We start from the raw sequence: 19,849 nt of genomic DNA, 5'->3' as shown, positions 1-19,849 counted from the left end.
CTTATTTCCATTTCAGTTTCCTTGCACATAAAACACAGCAGTCCTTCTGAGCTATGGGAGAAACTCCCACTGTCTCTTACCTACACCACATCATACACAAATGACAGGAGATTATATCATGTTTTCTTTGCATGTCAGAGAATGCACTGGAGGGATTGATGCTGACTTTGAATAGTGGATGATCAGTGTTCATGGGTGTGTTCATTTGTTTTTAGGCAATATTGAGACAGTATTTGAGGAATGCATCCAAAATGAGCCTGCACTAAAGTTGGAAGGGGCCTATAAGGCCATTGAGTCTAACCCCTGCTCAGTGCAGGAATACAAGTCAAAGCATATCTGCCATGTGGTTGTCTAAATTTTTCTTGAATGCCTCTGGTGTTGGAGCACTCACCACTTCTCGAGGTGATTGATTCTATTGCCATACTGTTCTAACAGTTAGGAGGTTTTTCTTTATATTCAATCAAAATCTGGCTTCCTGTAACTTGAGCCCATTGTTGCGTGGCCTATACTCTGAGATGATTGAGAACAGGTCTTGCCTGTCCTCTTACTTGAAAAGTGTTATCATATCTTCCCTCGGTATTCTTTTCTCAAGGCTAAATATGCCGAGTTCTTTCAATCTTTCCTCATTGGGTTTGGTTTCCAGTCCCCTGATCATCCATGTTGCCCTCCTCTGTTCCAGTTTATCAGCATCCTTCTTGAAGTGCAGTGTCCAGAACTGGACACAATACTCAAGATGATGCCTAACCAGAGCCAAATAGATGGGAACTCACCCTTTTTTGGTATTTTAAATTATCCTTAGCATTCTTTGTACATAACATTAATTCAACATTTTCTGGCATGTTGAAGAAAATAGTAAGACATATGTTGGAAGCAGCTGTTGGTGTTTTACTTTCTCATTTTAATAGCAGGTTCATCACCTAGTTCCAGTAGCAGCTCCTCTGTTAATCCAATGGCTTCTCTTGGAGCACTGCAAACCCTCGCAGGGGCTACTGCTGGTCTCAATGTTGGGTCTTTAGCAGGTGAGTTCAGTATGAAAATGCCACCCAGAATTTGCTATTTGTTTTGTTTTTCCTGAACTGTCTCTGAGTATAGTACCAACATGTATGTTTTGAAAACTCATCCACAAGTCATTTCCTAACGAACATTTGTTCATTTTATCTGCATAGGAATGGCAGCCTTAAATGGTGGGCTAGGCAGTGGTGGCCTTTCAAATGGCACAGGGAGCACAATGGAGGCCCTATCTCAGGCCTATTCTGGGATCCAGCAATATGCTGCTGCTGCACTGCCCACCCTCTATAACCAGAGTCTGTTAACACAGCAGAGTATTGGTGCAGCAGGAAGTCAAAAGGAAGGTAAGCGGAAGACAATTGTGGAAAGGATTGTTCATGAATGGTTGAACTGCAGAATTGCCACCTATGTTGTTACACATAGAGCATTGTCTTATGTAACTGTAGAAGCCATGGACAAAAAATCTGTAAACTAGCAATCTGTATACTCTCGATCTCTGTAAACTATTGTTTGGACTCTTCCACCAAATGACTTTTGTTGTTTAGCCGTTAAGTTGTGTCTGACTCTTTGTGACCCCATGGACCAGAGCACGCCAGGCCCTCCTATCTTCCACTGCCTCCTGGAGTTGGGTCAAATTCATGTTGGTAGCTTCAATGACACTGTCCGACCATCTTGTTCTCTGTCGTCCCCTCTCCTCCTGACTTCACATTTTCCTAGCATCAGCGTCCTTTCCAGGGAGTCTTCTCTTCTCATGAGATGGCCTCAGCTTCAAGATCTGTCCTTCCAGTGAGCACTCAGGGTTGATTTCCTTCAGAATGGATTGGTTTGTTCTCCTTGCAATCCAGGGGACTCTCAAGAGTCTCACAATTCAAAAGCATCAATTCTTTGGCGGTCTGCCTTCTTTATGGTCCAGCTCTCACTTCCATACATCGCTACTGGAAAAACCGTAGCTTTGACTATGAGAACTTTTGTTGGCAAGGTGCTATCTCTGCTTTTTAAGATGCTGTCTAGGTTTATCATTGCTTTCCTCCCAAGAGGCAGGCGTCTTTTAATTTCGTAGCTGCTGTCACCATCTGCAGTGATCATGTAGCCCAAGAAAGTAAAATCTGTCACTGCCTCCATATCTTCCCCTTCTATTTGACAGGAGGTGATGGGACCAGTGGCCATGATCTTAGTTTTTTTGATGTTCAGCTTCAGACCATTTTTTGCGCTCTCCTCTCTCATCCTCATTAAGAGGTTCTTTAATTCCTCCTCCCTTCTGCCATCAGAGTGGTATCATCTGCATATAGGAGGTTGTTGATATTTCTTGTGGCAATCTTAATTCCGGCTTGGGATTCCTCCAGTCCAGCCTTTTGCATGATGTATTCTGATATAAGTTAAATAAGCAGGGAGACAATATACAGCCTGGTCGTACTCATTTCCCAATTTTGGACCAATCAGTTGTTCCATATCCAGTTCTAACTGTTGCTTCCTGTCCCACATATAGATTTCTCAGGAGATAGATAGGTGATCAGGCACTCCCATTTCTTTAAGAACCTACCATAGTTTGCTGTGGTCCACACAGTCAAAGGCTTTTGCGTTGTCAGTAAAACAGAAGTAGGGGTGTTTTTTTTTAACTCTCTGACTTTCTCCATAATCCAGCGCATGTTATCAATTTGGTCTCTAGTTCCTCTGCCCCTTTGAAATCCAGCTTGTACTTCTGGGAGTTCTCAGTCCACATACTGCTAAATTGTACCTTGTAGGATTTTGAGCATAACCTTGCTAGCGTCTGAAATGAGTGCAATTGTATGGTAGTTGGAGCATTCTTTGGCACTGCCCTTCTTTGGGATTGGGATGTAGACTGATCTTTTCCAATCCTCTTGCCACTGCTGAGTTTTCCGAACATATTGAGCATATTGAATATAGCACCCTAACAGCTTCACATTTTAAGATTTTAAATGGTTCAAGTTGAATGCCATCACATCCACTGGCCTTATTGTTAGCCATGCTTTCTAAGGCCACTTGACTTCACTCTTCAAGATGTCTGGCTCAAGGTCAAGCAACCACATTATCTGGGTTGTCCAGGACATCCAGATCTTTCTGGTAGAATTTCTCTGTGTATTCTTGCCACCTCTTGATGTCATCTGCTTTGTTAGGTCCCTACCAGTTTTGTCCTTTATCATGTCCATCTTTGCACAAAATGTTCCTTTAATATCTCAAATTTCCTTGAACATATCTCTTGTTTTTCCCTTTCTATTATTTTCCTCTATATGTTTGCACTCTTCATTTAAGAAGGCCCTCGTGTCTCTCCTTTCTGTTCTTTGGAAGTCTGCATTCAGTGTTCTGTAACTTTCCCTGTCTCCCTTGCATTTTGTTACCCTTCTCTTCTCTGCTATTTGTAAGGCCTTGTTGGACAGCCACTTTGCTTTCTTCCATTTCTTTTTCTTTGGGATGGTTTTTGTTGCTTCCTCCTGTACAATGTTACAAGCCTTCATCCATAGTTCTTCAGGCAATCTGTCCACCAAATCTAGTTCCTTAAATCTGTTCTTCACTTCCACTGTCTATTCATAAGGGATTTGGTTTAGATTTACCTGACCAACCCAGTGGTTTTTCCTACTTTCTTCATTTTAAACTTGAATTTTGCTATAAGAAGCTGATGATCAGAGCCACAGTCAGCTCCAGGTCTTGTTTTTGCTGACTGTATAGAGCTTCTCCATCTTCGGCTGCAGAGAACATAATCAATCTGATTTCGGTATTGCCCATCTAGTGATGTCCATGTGTAGAGTCGCCTCTTGTGTTGCTGGAAAAGAGTGTTTGTGATGATCAGCTTGTTCTCTTGACAAAACTCTATTAGCCTTTGCCCTGCTTCTTTTTGAAATCCAAGGCCAAACTTTCCTGTTGCTCCTTTTATCTCTTGACTCCCTACTTTAGCATTCCAGTCCCTGTAATGAGAAGAACATCTTTCTTTGGTGTCAGTTCTAGAAGGTGTTGTAAGTCTTCATAGAATTGGTCAATTTCCAGCATTGGTGGTTGGTTCATAAACATGGATTACTGTGATGTTGAAAGGTCTGCCTTGGATTCGTATTGAAATCATTCTATCATTTTTGAAATTATATCCCAGTACAGCTTTTCCCACTCTTTTGTCAACTATGAGGGCTACTACATTTCTTCTATGGGATTCTTGCCCGCAATAGTAGATATGATAATAGTCTGAATTGATGGTTGTTGTGGGTTTTTCAGGCTCTGCGGCCGTATTCTGAAGGTTGTTCTTCCTGATGTTTCACCAGTCTCTGTGGCCAACGTCTTCAGAGGACTGGAGTAGGAACTTTGCCCATGCTCTGTTGCTGTTTGTTGGATAGTTGAGTATTTATATTGAATTGAATTCGCCCATTCCCGTCCATTTTAGTTCACTGACGCCCAGGATGTCAATATTTATTCTTGCCATCTCCTGTTTGACCACATCCAGCTTACCAAGGTTCATAAATCTTACATTCCAGGTTCCTGTGCAGTATTTTTCTTTGCAACATCGGACTTTCCTTTCACTTCCAGGCACATCCACAGCTGAGCATCCTTTTGGCTTTGGCCCAACCATTTGTACTTGTCCTCTGCTCTTCCTCAGTAGCATGTTGGACGCCTTCCGACCTGAGGGGCTCATCTTCCAGCATCCTATTTTTTAGCCTTTTGTTTCTGTCCATGGAGTTTTCTATGGCAAAGATACTGGAGTGGCTTGCCAGTTCCTGCTCCAGGTGGATCGTGTTTACTCAGAACTCTCCACTATGACCTATCCGTCTTGGGTGTCCCTGCACGGCATAGCCCATAGCTTCTCTGAATTACTCAAGCTCCTTCGCCACGACAAGGCAGCAACCTGTGAAGGGGACCAAATGACTACTGTACATTAATTGTTTCTTATGACTTTTGCCCTGTCAGGAAGCATTCTAATTAAATCAGTGCCTTTAACTTAGACAAAATATGTGCTTTTTGCTTTTAGAACCTTTATAAATGTCATATTTATCAATTTTATTCTGTTTTGGGAATCAGCCTTAACTGATTTGATTTGAATCAGCCTTAACACTTTCTGATTTATGAGACAGTGGCAAGGATCTTGTTTAGTGTAATAAATCACACTAGAATAGGCCCATTGAATCAATGGAGATTTGTTGAGTCAGCTGCTTCATGAATTCCATTGTTTCCATGAGCCTAGTCTTATAGTGATTATAATAAGCAACATAATTTCAGCTATTATAAGCATTGAGAAAAACTTGAAAATTAGTTTTGTAATCATATCATGGTTTTCAAAATCCCTTCATGTGTTTAGATGTACTTTTTTCTTTTATCCACCTAAATCTCATATTGAGGAGACTTCTTTTGAAAAGTCTTTTATACTGAGGTTTGTGCCAGGAGAAGAGCTTGAATAATATTTTGTACTTTTGTAGATCTAAGCTCACTTCTACAAATCTGAATGGGGTTTTATTTCTGATTCAGTTTTCCATACCAAGTCTCTAAGAGTTCTGCTTCCTTTGACTGTGTTTCTAAATGGGTGTTTTAAAGGTCCAGAGGGAGCCAATCTATTCATCTATCACCTCCCCCAGGAGTTTGGGGACCAAGACCTGCTGCAGATGTTCATGCCTTTTGGGAATGTCGTCTCTGCCAAGGTTTTTATTGATAAGCAGACCAATCTCAGCAAGTGTTTTGGTATGTTGAATTAAGTGGGGAAAAACTGAAAATTAGAGAAAGCCTAGTTACTATAATACCATGAGATACACAAACCTAGTCTTTCATTAAAAGATGCTTTAAGGGGAAAAAACAGATGATGAAAATAATTTTTAATGTATAAAACTGTAGAGTGCAATACTCCCTTGCTCGCATGCTAATTTGCCAATAACATTCCTAGAGTAATTGGAGCTCTTTAGTTTCCTCAGCTTGTCTTAAAGATATTCTTCAGGCCTCAGAGCTATGTCTCATCTTACATTTTGGATTTCCCCCTTTTCTAGACTCAAGTTTCTTTAGCTTTTTGACAGTTGTCAGCTCAGTACTCATTGATTGGTTTGGTTTGATTTGATTTTTATCCCTCCTTTCTACCCTAGTGGGAACCCAAGATAGCATTAAAAATGTAAATTAATAATTACTTTTTAAAAATTAGATTAAAAACTGAATATATACATATTTAAAAGATATTTTAAAACTACATTTTGAAAGTCTTCTGCATCTCATTTGCCTCTTGGCTCCCTAAAAGCCTCTCTAAAGAAGTAAGTTTTCACTTTCACAGAAAGAAAGGAGAGAAGGGGGCCAGCCTACACCTCCTGAGGAAATGAATTCTGTAATGTGAGAACAGCCACAGAAAAAGCCATTTCTCAGTTCCTCACCAGATGTGCTTGTAAGAGTGTGGGACTGAGAGAATGCACTCCCCTGAGGATCTTAATGCATATGGAGGCTAGTATAGAGAGATAAGTCATAAAGGGTTGTCTGTCATGACCAGCACTTTGATTAAGACACAAAACTGAACTGGCAGCCAATGAAGCTATTGTAACTGAGTGGCGTTATCATGGTAACCAGCCTCAGTATATGTCTGATAACAAACTAGTTCTTCATTACTTGATAATGCACAAAACTGTGTACAGTGATAAGCCATAGTGGTTTGATTCAGACATGTTTTGCACCAAGATTTTTCACATTTCGCAGAGGGCTTTCTCAGTGGCCACGACCTGTCTTTTGGACTCCTTGGTAAGATAGGTTAGGTTTGTCCCACCCCTTCTCTTCTAGTGGCAGGCAAGCACCTTTTCATTTAAGCTGAACTTCAGCAATTAAAAGCCTACAGTATAACATCTCAGCTGACGTCCTGTTTTAAAATAAATTATTACTATTATTTTTAATTAATTTATTTTAAATAATGTTAACCTTAATTGCATTCTAATTATATAATGGAATTTAATTCTGCTATTCGGGGTTTCATTGCATTTTACTCTTCTGTTGCTTTAAGATGTTCTGTAATCTGCCTTACAGTTCTGGGTCCCAGTTCTGGGAGAAAGGCAGCATATAGATTACATAAATAATGTCTGTAGCCTTTTACAACCCTGGTATCTTGTGTCACACCATTACAGGCTCCTCTCTCTCTCTCTCTCTCCCCCCCACACACACAGAGAGAGACTTACTTGCATAGTTCTTCAGTTCCCTCCATCCAGTAGCAGTTGCCTGTGTTCTGCTTTTATCAGAGGGCTTTTCAGCTTGGCATGCCATGAAGCACAAGACGATATCTCTGGAAGGGGATGCCAAATTCCCCTCTTTCTGTGTGTCTTCTTTGCTGCCTCTTATGCTATATCATGTAGTACTCTTGCATGTCCTTCTGTTACTTGTTGAGCTCTTACAGCTAGTTACTGTACATATTGGCCAAAGCAATGACAGAAACCAACTCAACTAATTGCCAAGGTGTTAAGTCACAAGGTGTTCATGCACCTTGTCAATTAGCCAAGATTATTTCCATGATTTTACTTTATGCATAGCTAGAATTGTGGTCATTAACATATGTACCACAGCCATATGTATGTATATATTTATGATTGATGTATTCTTGGAACACAATTAGACATGGGAGCTTTGCATTCATGTCCTGGGGGATACAAATATGGAGCTTGGTACCACAGTGGTCCATTCCCACCCCCAGAACCAGCCTGGTCTACTCACCGGGCTTCTTGCAGCTCATGCATCTAATGGCAGTGACAATCACAGATGTAGTCCCATCAGCACTGCCCTGCCTCTCCACTCAGCAGCTGAGTAGGGAGACTCATCTTCTTGCTGGAGCAGTCGGTTGTGGGGAAAGGTGGGGCAGTGCTGCTATGTCTGCAATTGGCACCATGTCACCGCCGTTAACTCATGCACTGCAAGTGGCCCAGAGAGTGGACCGGGCTGGTTCTGGGGGACAGGAATGAGCCACCGTGGCACCAAGCTTCGTATTAATATCCCCTGTGATATGAATATTAAGCTCCCATGTCTGAATACAATTCTAAATTTAACTGGGCAGATTGTTCCTGTATCCTATAGAACATCTGTTTACTCAGTCTTAAAGCAGACTGCAGTTACTTATAGTGTTTGGGTATGTATTGCTGTTCTCTGTTACTTTCTTTGTAATACAGCTAAATTTAAATCACTACCCAGGGAATTTGAGTATATTTGTGTACGTAGACCATTTATTTCAAGAACTGCAACCATTTCATATATGTGTGCACTGACATTTTAGATTGACAATTGAACTGCCATCACATATCTCAGTTCATTCCTTTACCTGGTACCCTGAGAGGCCACTGGTCTTGCTGAACTTACTTGCTAGATCTGGTCCCCATCCTTGGAGCAGTAGGGTCAAAATGCTGTCAAAACTTGGGTGAGAAGCACTGAAGTTAGGAACAGAATCAGAACCTATTTAATTCATGTTCAGTTAAATTAGCCCCCACCATACTACCCTGAAAACACTCAATCTCATGTGATTTTGGAAACCAAACAGGGGACAGATCTGGTTAGTACTTGGATAGGAGACCACTGGATAATATTGGGGATCGCCTGGTAGAGCCCAGAAAAAATATTGTCTGAAAAGCAAAAGAACTGTTTCTAGTCAGAGTTTGACAATAAGTAGGCCTTGATATAAGACAGCTTCGTATATTCCTGTGCTTCCAGTAAGAGAATATATTTTTGGTTAGTGGCTACAGCTCAGGAAGGCATTTTGCTTCCACACTTTATAGACAGATAAACAATTCATGTACCTTGCAGGCATTATATGAATGTTTTCTGCCTAAATATATGCAGCATCAATTATTTCCATCCCACTTTCAACTTTTGCACATATTCTAACAGAGTCTTTTGCTTTTCTTAGGTTTTGTAAGTTATGACAATCCAGTCTCTGCACAAGCTGCCATCCAGTCAATGAATGGATTTCAAATTGGCATGAAGCGACTGAAAGTACAGCTCAAGCGCTCTAAGAATGACAGCAAGCCATACTGAGCGCCCCTCCCCTCTGGAACTGGAGTGAGAAGGATCTTCTGGTAAGTTGGGAGGAGTGCGCTTAGTGATTCCAAAACTCTTGGAGGCTGTATTTTTACAGTCACAGAAGCTAATTGATGTCATTCTGTCTGGCACACCTTCCCCTGAAGACTCAGCTGCAGCCTCTACTGGGAATTCTTCGGATGGAGGACAAGTTTGTGCTTTTGTTTCCAGTGTTTTACTTTGGAGTTTAGGTGCCATATCGCTGACCTTTTTAAAAGTTTGCTGTGTTTGTAACCAGTGTGTTTTGAGAAGGACCAATGCCAGCCACTTTGGGGAGGAGAGGAAAATAATAGATGTGATTGGCTCTGTTTCATTTAGACATGACAAGGAAAAATGAAACGGATCTGTTGCCAGCCACCAAGTGATGTTCATGAAGATGGGGGTGGGTGGGGGGATGATCTGAACCCAAACAATTTGGAGACTGGTTATTGAGCCACAGCCCAAGGAATCTTGCCAAATTCTCATTTCCCCAGCTTTACTTAATTAATACAAAGACTTATTTTGAATCACTGGAGCATGAGAAAAAAAGTTGGGTAAAAATATTCATGTGTTAAAGGAAAACTGCAGTAATTCTAATGCTATAGTACACTTGCAGCAGATGCGCATGCTGCATACAAAATACTTCAAACGTTTACAGTTCAACCAGAGCAACCTTTTAAAATCTGCCAGTCTTTCAGTATTTCTTACTTGATGGAAATTAAGCTTGAAAGTAATCAATTTAATGCAGAGGCGTGTACCATCAATTTAATGTGGAGGCCGCAAATCAGAAATTCCTGGTTTTTGCTTAACATTTGCTGCATGTTCCGTCTTGATCACAGTTTTGATTTCTTATCCACATTTCTTTATATGTCACATTGTGACTAGAATCAGTACTCATAGAGTACACCTTAAACCTTCCTACATCCAAAATTGATTGATGGCTTTTAAATAAGCTGATGTTGCTCTGATTTCTGGAATTCTTCATTTCTGCATACATTCTAGAAGGGAGCATCCAGAAATATACTGTCCCAAAGATCTTTTTTCCAGTATCAATGTATTTTGTCATCTAGCAACATTGTAGTTTTCCTTTGACTGCATGTGCCAATGTAAAACATGAAGGGCTACAAGCAAAGGGCTGAATTTGCACAGAATCTTAGTCCTGCCTTTATATTGTCTGTAGCCCTTTGCCTAATCACTTGAAGTCAAATTTCTTCCCCGTCTAGTACACACATAATTTTTCAAGTGTATTTACCAAAGTGTTAAAAGTTTTTTTGTACATAATGATGACACTGGACTAAAGGGAATGTTTGACATTCTGGCCTGAGCCATGGCAAGAAGTCATCATAAAACATAGCCGTTAAACCACAAACACCATCTCTTTCTGTGGGAAAGTTTACATGCTACATTACAAAATTCAGTGTAAATATACACACTCATACTACTCTCTTTCCATTTTATTATCCTGCTTCTTCACAACATACTAATCATCCCACAAGCCTTGGATTTTGAAGCCAGTTATTCAATGAAAGAGAGAGCAGGGTTTTTTTTTTTCAGAAATGGCTTCCAGTTCACTCCATCAAGAAGAGCTGCAAGAGTTATCCAGCCTGAAATGTCATTTTAGAATGTGCTGGGAATAGTAAAGCGCTCAGTACAAGAATTGGGCATAACCATGGGCAGAGTGTCCTGGCACATTAAACCTCAGAGGTGTAAGTTGTGTAAGGCCATCCATCTCAGGTTCAAGTGATATTTTCAGTTAAATCTGGAACTGTTGTTAACGCTAACTTGTCTGTAAACTTGACAAATGAATCAGTAAATATTAAATTGTCAGTATTATAAAGCACACACAGTGATGGCAAAAAGGTTGAATGGTCAGACTGCCAAATTTTCCATTAATGCTGGCATATGGTGCCCTTCTGTGTTGAATTATTTGGTTCTGTTCAGAAAGCATGTGCATACACTTAGGTGAACTGTATACATTTGAATTTTGTGCACTAGGAAAAAATTGTGTCCTAATATTCTGCAGCGGGAAAAAGAGTATTGAAGTGTGGAGGCTTCCAGAGTTGTCATGGGATTTTTTAAATATAAATAGTATACTTTTCAGGAGAAAAAAAAGGTCATGGTTAGGAGCAGCTGCTCCTGATATAACCAAGAATGTTGTTTCTATTTTTATAGAAGTTTTATACTGCTCCAGGGTGGAGGATATTTATTATCTAAATTATTTCACTGGAAAAGACCAGGGTTTTGCATAATCCTGAATGTGATTGTGTTACACAAACATACAACAATGTGCTTGATATAAACTACTGAACTTCAGTGGCCTGTTTGCAGCTGGACAAACTGCTAAATAGGAAAAGAATTAATGCTGTGAACCAGTGGAGGGGGAAAGTTGTCCTCAAGTTTCTCTGTAGTCACTCCTCCCAGTATCTCTTCTGTCCCTTGTACTCTTTGAGTCCCATTTTTGTTACCCGTTTAGCCACTGATATTGGCTTCTCTGAATAATATTTTCTGTCACTTTTTATTTAATGTTGATAACCTATCTGTATGCCTTCATCATGACCACTGTGAGGCAGATTGTCTCCTTTTTAATTCATAAGGCAACACTTCAGCATAGATCGTCCTTTAATATTTCTAAGTACAAGACTGACTCCTTTACCCTCATTCCATATAGCACTGTAACCAAAGCAAATATATCCAGGTTAAATTCCAAAACTCAAACCTTTGAAATACACTGGCAGAGTTTTTGTGCCTTTGGTGCTGGTGCTTTGAATTAAGCTAAAAAACTTGAACCGAAATTTGCCTTCTCAAGTTTAGTTGCTATGCTAGTGTGGTTTTAAAAACAAATAATAAAATTAAGTCCCTGAAGTAAATTTTCTGTTAGCAGAAATGTTGCTCTTACACAAATACACAGAGAGACATGCTTTCTCGTTTGAGGGTTTCATCCAGTCTGTCATCTTCTGGAGTTTTCTGCATAATTTATACCTCCTTCCAGATCTGAACAGATAGTTTGGCAAAAGCCCTCAGCGTTATCTTGTTTGCTGTCCTCTCAAGCAAATCAGATTATTCATCTACATTTGGACCAAAGGAACAAATGGATCAAATATGCACTGATTTATTGCTCAAAAATGGCTATTTGTATGTCATTTTACTCAGCCTTATTAAATGCAATTGTATTGTGGTCCTCGCCCGACCAGATAGGCGGGATATATATAAAATAAATAAAGAAACAAACAAATACATATTTAATAGAGCTAAATAAATTGACATACAGATTTTGAGTAATAAATCAGTGCACATTTGATCCATTTGAATTAATTCGTATTTAATACAATTGTATTTAATCATGAACATAGTTCTAGATATATTTTAGATTAAAACAAGTTCTCAAGTTAAAATGACTGTTCAGTAACATGAAGTTTTGAGATTAGAATAAATAAAAGGAGACATGCTGTACTGAAAGATATTTTGGGTTTGGAAGTCATGAGGCAAATATTGAAGTATCACTTTCCAAAAGAGTCATTTTTAAGGAAAATATCACCTCTGGACAATTGCTGATGAAATTGCCATATGATTATTAAGATTTTCCATGTAATGTTTTGATCATTGAGTGTGCATCCTACTGATTATTGCTCATGGGTTGTCTGGGTGGGAGAGAGACATTGCTTTTGAGGTTCCACTTAATGTACTTCATATTAATAACAAAAGTCCCAAAGATGCTACTTATTTGGTAACCTGGCATTGTTAGCCTCCGTAAATCTCCTATTTCCTTAACAAGTATGTTGGATTGGATCCAGTGTCCCCACCCTCACCACTACCAGCAATCCCTGAATGAAATGTAATCCAGAACATGCCAGTGATAAAAGAAGTGAGGTTATTTTTACCTGTTCCAACCATCATCTGCATTCCCTGTCACCTCTTCCTACCATGTTCTGGAGGGCCTTCTATCACTCCAGATTTTGGAGGATTGCCGGGAGGGGCCAACAGTGGAGGAGGAAACTAGTGAAGTTCTCCTCTTCTCTCTTTCCATCAATATAAATGCTCCCTGGATCAGAATTTTTCTGTTTTTAGAAGGGGTATCTTCATCTGTAGAGCACCAACTCTGGATCCAACCCAATGTTGTTTACGTTCAGCTAAAATAACCTAAAATTTAATAGCTGTAATATAGTATAATACATGTAGACAGAAGCTGCAGGTCAGCATCATTTTGGGAATCCACATATACAGACAGAAGGTTCCTCTGTGTCACTGAGCTGAAATGTACCTGTACGTTTAAAACAAGATGTTGTAATATGTTTTTAACTATACAGTATTGGCGTGGAGGTTAGGGTGGATGTAACAAACATTTTTCCAAGTAATCAAATGCTACCACAGATTACCATCTTATTAACAGAATGCTTCAGTGTATCTGTCCTTGCAAATTATGTCTTTTGTGTTGTGCCCCACTCTCAGGTCTAAACAGTCTTTCTCAAGATGCTTCAGACAAAATGCCTTACACTCAAACTAGTAATAGTGACTATAGAACTTCTGAGAGTCCAGAATTCCTCCTCACAGATTGAAGGAGCAAGATTTAGTTTATTCAAGGAGTTGCAAAATAAAGTTTACTTGCAAGTATCATTGTAAAAAGAGCTCAGCTAAGGCAAGTCTTGACTTGCAGTCAAGTCTTAATTCCTTCCTGTTTCATTAGGTTCAATTCCACTTACATACATTACATCATTTTTGGGCTCTCAGATGAAAAACCAGTATCCTTGTTTCCTGAGGCAGAATATTACTGCATTTTAACACATAGAGTATTTGAATTGTGGAAGCTGTTGCAGCTAATTAACAAGATGCAGGGCGCATAAACAACATGAGCAGCATCTAATCAGTTAGGCACTATGGCTTTTCCAGTTCCCCTTCCACATGCTTAAAAATGTAATTGGTGGAGTCCTAATGGTATTTGAGTATGTTGGCTGCCTCAAATGGTTTTTCATTTCACAGATGGGAACATTGTATGTATTAATTTGCATAGACTAATTGCACTTAATTGATGAAGTGCTAGGGCACATCTCAGTTGCACAGTTAGCCATGTGACTAAGCAGGCACTCAAGATGTGCTCCAGTATCTCATCAGTTAGCGACAATTAGGCTCAGCAAGTTTGCACATACTTCAGCTATCAATCTCCCAGGGATTCTTTCTGTGTCTCCCATTTCTTATATTCTGAGGTGCCCTGGAACCACATAGAAAAAAAATCAGGTTCTACTGAAAGGGTTCACTTCAAGTTATCTCCATCAAACAGAAGTAGTAAGAATGCTGGCTTGGAGCTGTGATGAATGCACAGCTGCCTGTGTGGCACTAAACCATAGCCCATTCTGCAGCTATGCCTTTCCTTCATTTGGTTTCTGACAGTTTTGACATTTATTTAGTGTCTTAAGCACTTCAACTTTTACTTGTTCATTGTCAGCATGTGCTGCCCTTCCCTGTCAAATCCCTTCCCCAAAAGATCTCATTGTACAGTGCCCATTCTTGTTCTCTCTCTTTCTCTCTGTTTCTCTTCCTCTCTCTCTCTCTCTCTCTCTTTCTCTCTCTGTTTGGATGTACTGCTCTGTGTAACTCAGTGGGTCTCCTTCTTTCTGGTTTGTTTTTTTTTCTAGATTCCTGCCGTTTGTTCATCGTTGTGCCTAAAGCATGTCGATGTGGCGTTCAAGTACATCGTCCAAATCCTTGTCTCTTCAGCTTCTCTGATGCTTGAACTCTCACCTTTTGACCTTGTGTTGACTTTTGATGCTGATGTGTATTTTTATTATGTTTGTTTCTTCTTTCTTTTTTTTTCCTTTTTTTGTGCTGCCAAATTGGTTTTGCTAGAAAGACTGCTGAAGGGGAATATTTAAACTTGCATTTGAATATAAAAAAAATTCTATTTTTCTAGAACTTCGTAAGATAACCACTTGATTTTGTGATTCTGATTCTTTGTAATTGTCTTCAGAGCAGCCTTGCTAGCATACCTCGTGGAGTATTTGTATTTCTGTGAACATACAGCCAATCACTTTCTAGGCTTAGTTTTTTCTGTGTGCATAGTTTTAAAACAAAAATCTTTGAAGGAAAAAGTAAAATGATGCAACTTAAAACTTTCAGGAGATTTCTAGTCATATTTTGCTGAATCTACTTTCTGTGCTTGGAAAGATAGCTTATATTTGACTTGGGTAGGCTCAGCAGAAGAACACTTGAACTACACTTTCTCCTGATTGTGGCTGCATTTTTGTCCTGGCACTTACTGCTTTTTCCTTCCTGTGTGATTATCAGCCTTGTCTGCAGTGAAAGTTTAATCAAAGTTGATGTTGTATTTTGTTAAACCCTAGCATGCTTAGTTTTTTGTAACTACAATCTCCTCAGCAAAATGTGAGATTCTGTTTTTTTTTCCTTTAAAATTCAAATAATGCCCTTGTAAACGTTTTGCATGTTTCCTGCTGTGTTCTTCACAATCCTGTATATATCTATATATACACACATACACCCTTCACCTCTGTTTTCTATAGTTTGTGCAAAAACTGAGCAATTTAATAGGTTTCAGTGCTATCCTTTTTAGATGTCAGACTTGTGGTCATATGTTATGTAATGGCATCTCCTGTGCATTTGGACTGCTCAACACAGAATCTGCACCCTGATCAATCATAACTGTGGAAAGGTCTCAGGGGGCTTGGTTGCACTGTTCCAATGGTGGTAGTGATGGGGACAAAGATGGCAGTGATGGCGGCAGGGATAAAAGTCAAGTAAAAGTGTGGAATATTTGCTATAATATTGCTTCTAAGATCCATTGGAGCTAAAAGCTCTTTTGGAGTAGCCTTAATTTGTACCTCTTGTTTAATATGTGGCTTGCTTTGTGAGTTTTAACACCATTAAATCTCAGTGGACAGAAGCTTGATTGCTCTCCAGCCTTTACACTTGAAGTAGCATGTTCTGTGTATTCCATAGAAGGAATCTGCAAGCCTACACAAAACTGCTGGCTCTTTCTCCAAGTGACAAGCACAATATAACAGCTTGCTAGCTGTTACCTGAACAGGGTACCAACCCCGGCTCCTTTTCTCAGGGGCCTTAGCTGGGGGATCTCCTCTTTGGAGAATTTTTTTTTCAGTTTTTAAATTGGGTAAGGAGTCATGCAGTTTTCCTTTCTTTTTTCTTGTTGGCCTAATGAAGAAATAGGACAGATTCTCCTTCTCTAGGAAGAATACTTCAGCCTTGCTGCCATATGATCTGTTATAAACATATAATACTAGGTTTGGCTGCACCTGCAGGAAAATCCTGTGGTAGGTGCCTAATCACAAGAGGCAAAGGGATGGGGAAATCAGGAAGGAACTAACAGGAAGAAAATAGTGTGAAATTGTATAGTTGGAGTGTGGGAGTGTTTAAGAAACCTATCTAGGCCATGCAGAAAGTTAGTTTGTTCCGAGATTAGGGAGGAAAAATATTGCCATCCTCTTGTTGGATGGGCAGTATTTTTCCATGCATGTTTGATAGATATAAATAGGTAACTTTTCCCTCAACCTTATGATCATCGCCTTTTGAGGATGGGAATTGTTTGAAAAGGAATATATGGCTGCATTATTGGGGGTAGAGCTGTGAGATGCTTGCCATTAGGCTTACAGTCACAATGCACAGGGATGTCTGACAGCAGGGAATTTGAGAACCCTGCATTATATTGATTAATTTTGCCAATACATTTATTTACGATGTGTTATACAGTTTCATGAGGAAGTCTGGAGAATCCTGTGGAAAAAAAAATCTCTGGAGAAAACCAAAATGCCAAACATTGGGTGTTCCTTTTCTTTTCTCTTTTCTTTTTTTGGTTGTTTTAATTATTCTGTGGTGGTTTTAATGGATTTGAGACAGTAAAGCAGCAGCTGCCTTTTATTTCTGGCTGCTTTTTGTGAATAATTTAAAAAAAAGAAAATTTACATTTTGGAAACAAACCTGTGGGCTTTTTTATTGGTACAAACATTGTATTTAACACTAGGGGTTTTGTACAGTTTTTTGCCTTTTCTACTAGAAAACAATGTAAAGTGATTCACAAGTGTGACAAGAAAACAAATTGCCACTATGACCAAATGTAGAGTCTGTTCTGCAGCAACAGGATTTAATCAAATCAGAGTCGTGATTCTGTTGTAGCTATGCTTTTCTTTACCTTGTTTGAGCTGTTCTTTTTCTTTGTTTGATTTGGGAAATGAAATGTCTTTTTTGTGTGAAATTGTGTTGTACTCTGTAGAAATTATGGGTTTTACTTTAATGGTTTAAAAGAAAAAGCACATGTTGCTTTTCTGATCACGGAGTTTTGTGTAGTGGATTTAAAAATGAAAGTTTTGTTATAAGTTTGGAACAAGCGAGTATGTATTAAGCAGTTTTCTTCCTTTTGTGTGTGATTTCTTTTTGTCCCACTGGGGAACTTAAAAGCTGTTTTAATTGCACAGACACACAGACGAGAAGTCATTTTGTATATGCCAAGTGTGGTACCTCCCTTTGTTTATTTGCTATTAAACTGTTTGAGAAGAATTTTCTGTGTCATCCTTGTACTTAGTTACATATGGCAGGCAGGTGATTACATCTCTATCAATCAGACTGTAAGGAAAAGGGCTATTCTAAATATAAGGGACAAGAGAGCAAATATTCCTAATTAGAACAACACAGTGTTCATGATACTTTCTGTTCTACTTTTGATGTCCCCTCCCTCCTTTTTAATCTCTTGCCACACATTTCCTATCCATTTGAGGTTATTTTCTGACCTGAGGCCTAGATTGGCCATTCCAAGGATGAGTTCTGTTCAGTACCTTACTAGAATTTTCTTACATTAGATAAAATCATATAGAAGATTTGGGTTGGTGAATACTTCATATCTGTCTATGCATTCATCCATCTATCCATTTAAAAGTTTGCCAGCTGCTCACAGTAGTGGAAAAACTTGGTATGTACATTCTCTTTCTTCTAACACTCAAACTTTTAATCACTCAATATTGCCTGTCCTCCCTGTATATAATACTATGGTAATTACCAGGACATTTCAATCCATTGATCCATGAGATTTAGTATTCTGTTAATTTTATAGTGGCCCCTCAGATCCCACAAAGAAGTTCATAAACAAATGAAGCAGGATGGTGATACCCCCCATATACTCCTCATTATAGTAGAAATAGGCATAGAATCTCTAAACTGAACTATACTGAACATATTGAGCTACATACATCTTTAATTTATTTCCCATGTATTTCTGCAAGTGTTTTGAAATTATAACAGTTCTTTGTAAGTGATGAGCTCTATACACTAATCTTGCTTCACAAGAAGCATTATTAAAAAACAAAATAAAATGGAGGGCTGGCCAGTGTAATTTGTCCACAAGTATAGTTTTTTGCTTGAAAAGCGCACACATTTTCCATCTAAGAAAAATCAATAATCACAATGGCTCCAAATGTTCTAAGGGAGGAACAGATAGAATAGTTCTGAAGCACAAGCATTGTGATAGTTCCTTAAGTATGATGATTTAAGTGCTTTATTGTTTTTATTCTCATGCTCGTATAGTTCACATCATCTCTGATAATCTATAAATGTTAGGGGGAAATGGCTTAGCTGATTGATGTCTCATCCTTGATCATTTTGGTTGCACTTTTGTTTAACTTTTACTCTGCATTGTTTTTAAACATCAGGATAGACAGAATTGCTCACTGTACAATATAAGAATTGTTTTGCTATTTCAGACGAAAATAGTACAACACATTGTGTCTGCCAGTGGTCACACATCTTCGTACACATAGAAAATCAACCTATGCAATGATACTTGCTGTTTTTTTTGTTCTAACCCCATTCATGTTTGCCCTTTCAAAGCCACAGCAAATCAAATTGGTGTTTTCATAGTGCTTGCTACTGTAACTCCACCTAAACTTGTTAACAGCCAGTTTGTAGGCTGTACTATACAAGCATAGATGAGATTACCAGTCCTGTTTTAGAATGAAGTAGTATTGTCTGATGAATTCTGTGTTTTTATTTTCCTTGATCATGTAGCTTCTGCTTCAAATTACTGCACAGGTCCAATTTTGCAAAATATGACTGTTAAACCAGCTGCTGTATTTTACAAATATGACTTTCAGCCCTATGAGAGATTGACTTTGAAATATGAGTGGTTTTACAACAAAATGGCTGGAATAAATTAATGGGGATTACACAGAAATCCTTTTAGAAGTCAGTTGACTTTAATATCCTTAAGGAAAGCATCATTCAGATAAAACACAATGGTGTTTTTCTTACAGGAAGGATCTTTCATTTACACTGTTTCTACAGTATTAGTATTTCCCCTTCCTGGTTCAGTCCATCTTAAAGGCTTTAGGAATATTTTAAGCAATGTTGTTAGTTTGACTATTGCTATTCTGAATGTGAGATGACAAGCATGCATTCCATCCACTATAGTTTTGAGCACACAACGAGTTCTTTGTTATCTGTTTTGCTATACAGAGAATTTAACAGAAAAATGAACAGCTGTTTACAAGTACAGTAACTCATATAAAGAGTGAATGGAAGATGAAAGAAGCAGCTGAATGATAAATTTGGCCATAAGTGAGAGATAGTAGGAGAGCTTCATTGATGCCGGTTGTATTTTAATGCCAAAGTGAAGCCATGGATCTTGAGTAAGATGGGCATCTAAAGCAAGTGCTTCATAAGACAACCTTCTGCTGTGCATTTAATTTTCTATTTTTTTCTCTTAACTAACATCCAACCAAATATCAAATGAGCCATATATTTTCTGTAAACTTTAAAGTGAGGTTTTACAGCTTGAAAACTAAAATTCCAATGTTTCTTGACATTTATTATTGAAGATATGTAAATTCTTCGGCATCATCTTAGA

General features: G+C 38.8%; 1 protein-coding gene across 17 annotated transcripts in view; it reads left to right on the top strand.

The window, feature by feature from the left end:
- CELF1 (CUGBP Elav-like family member 1) overlaps positions 1–17,511 on the top strand; it is a 51,959-nt gene extending 34,448 nt beyond the window's left edge. For 8 of the 17 annotated variants that reach the window (XM_078390138.1, XM_078390144.1, XM_078390137.1 and 5 more), the window contains 5 exons: positions 909–1,019; positions 1,167–1,352; positions 5,536–5,679; positions 8,846–9,014; positions 14,622–17,511. In XM_078390138.1, coding sequence (XP_078246264.1) covers positions 909–1,019; positions 1,167–1,352; positions 5,536–5,679; positions 8,846–8,973 — 569 coding nt within the window. In that variant the 3' untranslated portion in view covers positions 8,974–9,014; positions 14,622–17,511. Of the gene's footprint in view, positions 1–905; positions 1,020–1,166; positions 1,353–5,535; positions 5,680–8,845; positions 12,704–14,621 lie in introns of those variants that run through there. The other 9 variants (XM_078390135.1, XM_078390128.1, XM_078390106.1 and 6 more) reach the window with 5 other exon arrangements.
- Positions 17,512–19,849: the final 2,338 nt, after the last annotated feature.

This window comes from Pogona vitticeps, chromosome 1 (assembly GCF_051106095.1).
Source record: "Pogona vitticeps strain Pit_001003342236 chromosome 1, PviZW2.1, whole genome shotgun sequence".
Classification (NCBI taxonomy): domain Eukaryota; kingdom Metazoa; phylum Chordata; class Lepidosauria; order Squamata; family Agamidae; genus Pogona; species Pogona vitticeps.
This window is presented reverse-complemented; position numbering and strand designations above follow the sequence as displayed.